Raw genomic sequence first — 8126 nt, 5'->3', positions numbered from 1 at the left:
TTGGACAAATTCCTGGAGGAAAAGTCCATAGTCTGTTATTTAGACAGGGGAAGCAATTGCTTGCCCTTGGGATTTGTAGTACGGAGTGTTGCCACAATTTGGGTTTCTGTCACTGTTTGGAAAACAGGATACTGGGCTAGATGGACAATTGGTCTGATCCAGTATGGCTACTCTTATGTTCTAACTGCTATAGATGGAGATCATAGGAATTGTGTAGTCATTCAGGCACATTTCCCCTCCAGGCTAACACCTCTGTTCTCTGTTCACAGTTCACTAATGTGATGAGTGGAAAATTCAGAACTTACCTGCAGTACCTCCTCTGTGCGATTTTGGTCTTGATGATATGGTGTTCTACCTGGCAAATATACCAGGTCCCTAAACAAAGGTTCAATGCCAGAAAAACCAAAACCCACCTCCTCATCCTTACCTCTTGGAGGTCAGGGTCTTCATTTGTGGGTCAGCTCTTCAATCAGAACCACGATCTGTTTTACCTGACGGAGCCTGCCTGGCACGTGTGGAAAAAGTTGCCCCATGCACCCCCAAAGCTTCTGCATTTACCTATACGGGACCTGATAAGATCCATTTTCCTGTGTGACATGTCTGTTTTTCTACCCTACTTTTCACAAAACAAGAACATCTCAAATGTTTTCATGTGGAAGGAAAGCCGTGCTCTCTGTTCCCCTCCTGCCTGCCCAGAATCCTCCATTAAAGACTTCCTTTTCAGAGCACAGTGCAACAAAAAATGCGGAAACGTATCACTTGAAAAAATGGAGGAGGCCTGCAGGAACTACAGCCACGTGGTGGTGAAGACTGTTCGAATCTTTGACTTGGAGGTTCTCTACCCGCTCATAAAGGACCCCTCACTAAACCTGAAGATAATCCACCTAGTAAGGGATCCCCGCGCTGTATTCTCCTCACGGGAAAAAGTCACGTTCCTGGGCCCTGATGATGCTACTGTCAGTAAAGCTCAGAACTCTAAGGCCAACATCAGTGTGGTGATGGAAGAAATCTGTAAGGCCCAAGAACAAAATTATAAGTTGGCCTTGCGGAAACCTCAACCCTTCTTGAAGGGCCGGTATGTTATGGTACGCTATGAAGACCTTGTGAAGAGCCCAGTGGATCACACCAGAGAGTTGTATGACTACGTAGGGCTCACAATGACCCCCATGTTGGAATCTTGGATTTACAATGTCACCCATGAACTCCTTCTTAAGGAGAAAAAGTTCAGTAAGAACTCCATGAAGGTTGCTCAGCACTGGAGAGAGAAGCTGAACTTCTCCAAAGTAAAGGAAGTGCAGAAACTCTGTCAGCAGGAGATGGAAGTGTTTGGTTATCAGCTCATTGAGTCTGAGAGGGAACAGAAGAACATGTCATTAGACTTGCTGCTAACCAAACCAGACAAACTTGACTTTATCCGCTAAGATGACAAGTGGCCTACCTGTAGAACCCTGTTCAACAATGATTTCTGAAGGACTTAGACCTGTCAGTATGGACTGATGAATGGGAAGGTCCAAAGAGGGAACAAAAGAAAGCACAATTTTTATTTTTTTGTATTTGAGTCCAAGTGTTCTTTCTCCCATCCACATAAAATGTCTTAAGTTTCCAATCTTCTTTCTTTAGATTGGGAAGATTCTACCTTACCTAGCCAAAATGTTGCTTTTCTTCTCCAATATTCCTCTTCCACATTCATCTTCACTGCATCTGAAGGAGAGAGACTAAAACGCCTTAATTCCACTCAAAACATTTCTTAAGGGTTCTTAATTTTACTCAAGACTTGAGTCTATGAAAGTGGCCACCATCTTATTTTTATAGCATGATCCTGAGTAGCTGATGTCACCGCCTATTGCTATGGAATTGGCATTAGTCTTCAAGCAGAGCCATGCTAGTAGGGGTGCAGTACCAGCCAATGATTTAGTAAATTCTATCCAAGGGTATACATTCAATAATTTGACAATAGTCTGATTGTAATTCCTTAATAGTGGTGTGCTAATCCTGTAACTGTATTCACTATCCATGTAATTGACTCTCGCGGGGAATTATTGAACAAAGTCTCACATTGTGGTGATTTTGGAAGTCGCTGGTCTTAGCTCTGCAGATTATGCCTGAGAATAGGAGATGGAGATGTGACAATACTGTGAATGTGAACACTGATTGTATCAGGGAATTAATGACCGAAAAGTGTCAATACTGTGTGATTGTGGTCATTAAGCATGAGTAAGAAAAACTGATCAAGTTGTTAATACTGTTGTGATTTGTGATCCTTGACTGTGATTAAAAATGGCTGACAATTGATTGTCTACTTCAATTATTGCTTGTCTGCTCTCCTTGTCCGTCTTGTCCTCTAGATTGTAAGCTCCTTTGAGCAGGGACCGTCATTCTTTGTTTATTGTACAGCGCTGCGTAACCCTAGTAGCGCTCTATAAATGTCAAATAGTAGTAGTAGTAGTACAATGAGATAGCAAAAGCAAACTGCTGCAGGCAATTCATCATAATTACAGAATAATTTTAAAGCATCATTTTCAAACAGTCCACATAGTTGAGGATTCTTTTATTGTGGGTAGTATTTAGTTTGAAAATTAATCACTACATTTATTTTGTGGCCTATGCATGCTCCATGTCTGGATTTGTATCCTCCAGCACCCCCCCCCCCCCCTCCTTTTTTTTTTTTTTTTTTTACTTCTTCACCTCCTCTTTCTTCCCCCCTTTTCTTAATGTGTTTCTAGTTGTGGATAGTTGTTTCTTGAATGTGAGCTCCAGTTTTGCCATGTTTGTATCTGTTGTTTGTTGAACTGTGGTGCGCTCTTGCTTGTATTGTATTATGATAAAATCCAATAAAAGATATTAAATATAAAAGGTGCTACCATGTTAGGACATGTTAACATGAATCAAGGCACATTATCTGGAGCAGACGAGTACCCTAGTGGTTACAGCACCCACCCAACAACCAGGAAATCTAGAGTTCAAATCCTGCTGTTGTTACTTCTGATTTTGGAGAAGCCTAGTGTACCTGAATGCAACTCACCTTGAGCTACTGATGAAAAAGGTATGATTTAAATTCTCAGAGTGGAGGAATGGGCTAATAGTTAGTATAGTAGCCTGAGAGCCAGGGGAACTGGGTTCAATTCCCACTGCAACTCCTTGCAATCCTGGGCAAATCATTTCACCCTCCATTGCCCCAGGAGGGATAGCTTCTACCCTTGCATTTGCATTTCAGAGCCATACCACAAAGTAAGAATCTCTCCACTAAAGGCAAAGCACAACAACAAGGTCCAGAGTGCTGCTGAATATATCTGATCAGGTAGATGCCATCTTGGATCCTACAATTTTTGTTTAAATCTTTTTATTAGCAACAGCGCAAAGACCATCTTCAAACAATCCCAAAACATGAGTCCTGGCCACCTAATTACAACTGCAACCCATCAAAGACTATATATGTGACTACAGGTCCATGTAAGTGAAGACTATTGGACTCATTTTCAAAAGAGGAGGACGCCCATCTTTCAACATAAATCGGAAGATAGACATCCTTGTCTCAGAAACATCCAAATCAGTAGAATCGAAAGCCGATTTTGGACATCCCCAACTACACTCTGTCAAAGGGATGGCCAAAGTTCAAGGGGGCGTGTCAGAGGCGTAGTGAAGGCGGGACTTGGGTGTGCCTAACACTTGGACGTCCTTGACCCATAATGGAAAAAAAGAAGGACGTCCCTGACGAACACTTGGATGTTTTCACCCGGACTTGTTTTTCTTACGACTATGGCACAAAAAGGTGCCCGAAATGACCAGATGACCACCGGAGAGAATTGGGGATGACCTACTGTTACTCCCCCAGTGGTCACTCCCACCCTCAAAAAAACATCTTTCAAAATAAATCGTGCCAGCCTCAGATGTCATAATCAGGTCCGTGACAGCAGTATGCAGGTCCCTGGAGCAGTTTTAGCGGGTGAGTGCACTTCAGACAGGTAGACCCAGCACCATCCCCCTCCCTACCTGTTACATTTGTGGAGGAAACAGCAAGTCCTCCAAAACCCACCACAAACCCACTAGACCCACATCTAGGTGCCCCCTTCACCTGTAAGGGCTATGGTAGTGGTGTACAGTTGGGGGTAGTGGGTTTTGTGGGGATTTCTTTTGGGGGGGGCTCAGCACACAAGGTAAGGGAGCTTACCTGGGAGCAACTTCCTGCTAATGATCCTTCCAACTCTTATATTTCCAAGTTACTCGCTTTAACGTCCTCCTTTAATCTCCAACTATGCTCCACCTCCCCCACCCATCAAAATGGTCACTGTCTTGATCTCATCTTCTCCTCCAACTGTTCACCTTCTAGTTTCCTTGCCTCTGATCTTCCCTCCTCTGATCACCATCTTATAACTTTCACACTTAAATCTCCTCCCTCCCAGTCTCGTCCTATCTTATCTAATTTATCTAGGAATCTTCATGATATTGACCCTTCATCTCTATCCTCCCATGTTTCAAACCTCTTCTCTACTGTGGCACCATTCACGTCTGTCAACGAGGCTGTTTCTTCTTACAACAATACTCTATCCTCTGCCTTAGACACTCTTGCACCTTTGATGACCCGCCCTGTAAGGCGTACAAAACCCTAACCTTGGCTGACTTCTAATATCTGCTATCTACGTTCCTGTACCCGCTCCGCCGAACACCTCTGGCGGAAATCTCGGGCCCTTGCTGATTTCTTACACTTTAAGTTCATGCTGACCTCCTTCCAATCTGCTCTTTTACGTGCCAAACAGGACTATTATATCCAACTGACCAACTCTCTTGGCTCTAATCCTCGACTTCTCTTCACCACATTGAACTCTCTCCTCAAGGTGCCCCCTCCCCCAACTCCCCCTTCATTATCTCCTCAGACCCTTGCTGAATTCTTTCACAACAAGGTTCAAAAGATAAACCTTGCTTTCTCTACCTCACCACCTCTCCCTCCACTAGTCTGTTCCCCTCTCTCTCCTTCCCCTCATTCCCTTTCCTCCTTTCCTGAAGTTACTATTGAGGAAACTACACTTCTCCTTTCTTCCTCAAAATGTACCACCTGTTCCTCTGATCCCATTCCCACCCACCTTCTTAATGCCATCTCTCCTGCTCTTATTCCTTTTATCTGTCACATTCTCAACCTCTCACTTTCCACTGCGACTGTCCCTGCTGCCTTTAAACATGCTGTGGTCACACCTCTCCTTAAGAAGCCTTCACTCGACCCTACTTGTCCCTCTAATTATCGACCCATCTCCCTCCTTCCTTTTCTCTCCAAATTACTTGAGCGTGCTGTTCACCGCCGCTGCCTTGATTTTCTCTCCTCACATGCTATTCTTGACCCACTACAATCTGGTTTTCGCCCTCTCCACTCAACCGAAACTGCGCTTACTAAAGTCTCCAATGACCTATTACTGGCTAAATCCAGAGGTCAATATTCCATCCTCATTCTTCTCGATCTTTCCGCTGCTTTTGACACTGTCGATCACAGCATACTTCTTGATACCCTGTCCTCACTTGGATTCCAGGGCTCTGTCATTTCCTGGTTCTCTTCCTACCTCTCCCTCCGCACCTTTAGTGTTCACTCTGGTGGATCCTCTTCTACTTCTATCCCTCTGCCTGTCGGCGTACCTCAGGGTTCTGTTCTTGGTCCCCTCCTCTTTTCTATCTACATTTCTTCCCTTGGTTCATTAATCTCATCCCATGGCTTTTCCTACCATCTCTATGCTGATGACTCCCAAATCTACCTTTCTACCCCTGATATCTCACCTTGCATCCAAACCAAAGTTTCAGCGTGCTTGTCTGACATTGCTGTCTGGATGTCTCAACGCCACCTGAAATTAAATATGACCAAAACCGAGCTTCTCATTTTCCCCCCCAAACCCACCTCCCCGCTCCCCCCGTTTTCTATTTCTGTTGATGACTCTCTCATTCTGTCTCCTCAGCTCGAAACCTTGGGGTCATCTTTGACTCTTCTCTCTCCTTCTCTGCTCATATCCAGCAGATTGCCAAGACCTGTCGTTTCTTTCTTTACAACATCCGTAAAATCCGCCCCTTTCTTTCCGAGCACTCTACCAAAACCCTCATCCACAACCTTGTCACCTCTCGTTTAGACTACTGCAATCTGCTTCTTGCTGGCCTCCCAGTTAGTCACCTCTCCCCTCTCCAGTCGGTTCAAAACTCTGCTGCCCGTCTCATCTTCTGCCAGGGTCGCTTTTCTCATACTACCCCTCTCCTCAAGACCCTTCACTGGCTCCCTATCCGTTTTCGCATCGTGTTCAAACTTCTTCTACTAACCTATAAATGTACTCACTCTGCTGCTCCCCAGTATCTCTTGTTTATTTCCTCCGAATCTGCCTTTGCTAATCAAGCAGCGGAAGCAGTGGCCCGTCTCATCTCTCTCTGGGCAAAGTTACATATGCCCTCCAAATATCTAGCTTTCCCAACCTTGAATCTGCTCATGACAGGCTTACACCGTCAGGCAGTATGGACTCTTGTAATTAGAAAGGAACCCAGTATGTAGTAGATATAATAAGATAGTTTATTACAATCTTACCAATGGTAATACAGGTAGGTTAAGCATTCACATAATGGAACCGCATATCATGGCACGTTCTCTCTCTCTAGCCTTTTGGAGTCTCCCTTCTCTGTTCGTCTTCTCCTCTCATCTCCTTCTTCTTCTCATCTCGTCTCGTCTCGTCTGAACTAATACTCCTCAAACTGCTGCTTATATACAATTTTGGCCCTATTCATTTCAATGGACCACAGCTGTCTCAACTGGGCTCCCAGTCCTTATCAGTTGATCAGAATGACTTCACATGTTCCCAAACCTTCCTGTAGCCCCCCCTTTGGATGTTCTCACCCAGGGTGCAGCTGACCCAGCACTATCTCTACGTAACCATAGCAACTCTTGCTTATGACGTCTTGCAGGTGCCAATCTCAGGATTGTTTATAGAGTAGATTGCCCCCACCCTTGCCAGTTCAGCACTTGCCACAGTGAAATGTAACTGTGTCAAAGGTGATCTCTGATTTTTACAAGCTAGCTCTCTTTTATATCAGAGATGATTCTGATTTTAAGAAGCCTAGCTCTTATTATGAGCCATTTGCTTGCAGAGGCCTAGCTCTTTAGCCTGAGCCATTGACCTGTATTTTACTGAGAGCAAGGGCGGCCATATATATACATTTCCCCTCTTGCCAGGCCCCTCAGAGGGGGCTGGCACACATGACTACTAGTGGGTGTGGCCGTCCTTTCCAGAGGGCTCTTAGAGTTCTGTGGGGGGGAATGTATAGGATTGAGGTGACATGGGTGCTCTGGCACAATAAGGAACAAGGCCATAGCAAGAGTCAGTATGTGGATACATAATTATATGCTGGATGAAATGCAGCATTAGGTTTCCCCTTTTATCATAACCAACCCACTGGGCCCAACTTTCTTACACCCACCCCTCTAGGGCGGAGCTAGACTTGGAAACATGTGAAGTCAATTAAGTCTAGGTACCATACAATGGAATCAATAAGGTCAAGTGCATATGATTGTGATTGATTAATATATCATGATTACAAAGCTGATGTTGGAAGGCGGGGGAAAGAAAACTTTCAATCAAAGTTTATCATTAGTCAAACTTTGAATGTGTAAATATAGCTAAAACTGGTGTTAATAGGGAACAAATATTTCATTTTAGCATTTAAAAAGGATTAATATTGGCCAAATAATGAATAACTACTGCAAACATGAGCATTATAATTACAAGTAAGCTATGGGTGTTATAGGCCTACATTATATATGAAGGGCCTGCTGCTTAACCTGCAGTAGTCTTATAATTATGGGCAGGATAATAGTTTTGTAATTATCTTACTGCTAGGTGTAATGGATCTAGATAATACATGAAGGCACTGTTGAGTTATAGTGTTTTTGGAACATACATAGGAACATAATCTTCTTGTTCCTTTATACAGAATATGAAGCAAATATGTGTTAAAGAAATGAATTGATCTGCTTCACTTTCACTTGATGATTAAGAAACATCAACAGTAGAAAACAGTCTGCTTAGTTACTATTTGAGGTATAGTGATGAAAAGTACAACAGTTAAAAAATAGAGAGAAAACAATCTAAACCTGTCTATACAAATTAGCAAAA

The 8126-nt window shown here is 43.6% G+C and overlaps 1 protein-coding gene across 1 annotated transcript; it reads left to right on the top strand.

The window, feature by feature from the left end:
* Positions 1–264: 264 nt before the first annotated feature.
* LOC115466418 (carbohydrate sulfotransferase 6-like) lies at positions 265–2255 on the top strand. Its single transcript, XM_030197630.1, has 2 exons — positions 265–1429; positions 1876–2255. Exon 1 carries the CDS (start codon positions 282–284, stop codon positions 1419–1421), a length of 1140 nt encoding a protein of 379 aa, XP_030053490.1. The 5' UTR covers positions 265–281; the 3' UTR covers positions 1422–1429; positions 1876–2255.
* The last annotated feature ends 5871 nt before the right edge of the window (positions 2256–8126 follow it).

This window comes from Microcaecilia unicolor, chromosome 3 (genome assembly GCF_901765095.1).
Source record: "Microcaecilia unicolor chromosome 3, aMicUni1.1, whole genome shotgun sequence".
Taxonomy (NCBI): Eukaryota; Metazoa; Chordata; class Amphibia; order Gymnophiona; family Siphonopidae; genus Microcaecilia; species Microcaecilia unicolor.
Note: the sequence above shows the minus strand (reverse complement) of the source record. Positions and strands in the feature narration are given on the sequence as shown.

Bases quoted from the DNA above. Each gene is read 5' to 3' on its own strand.
- LOC115466418 (XM_030197630.1), top strand. From the start codon at position 282: ATGAGTGGAAAATTCAGAACTTACCTGCAGTACCTCCTCTGTGCGATT.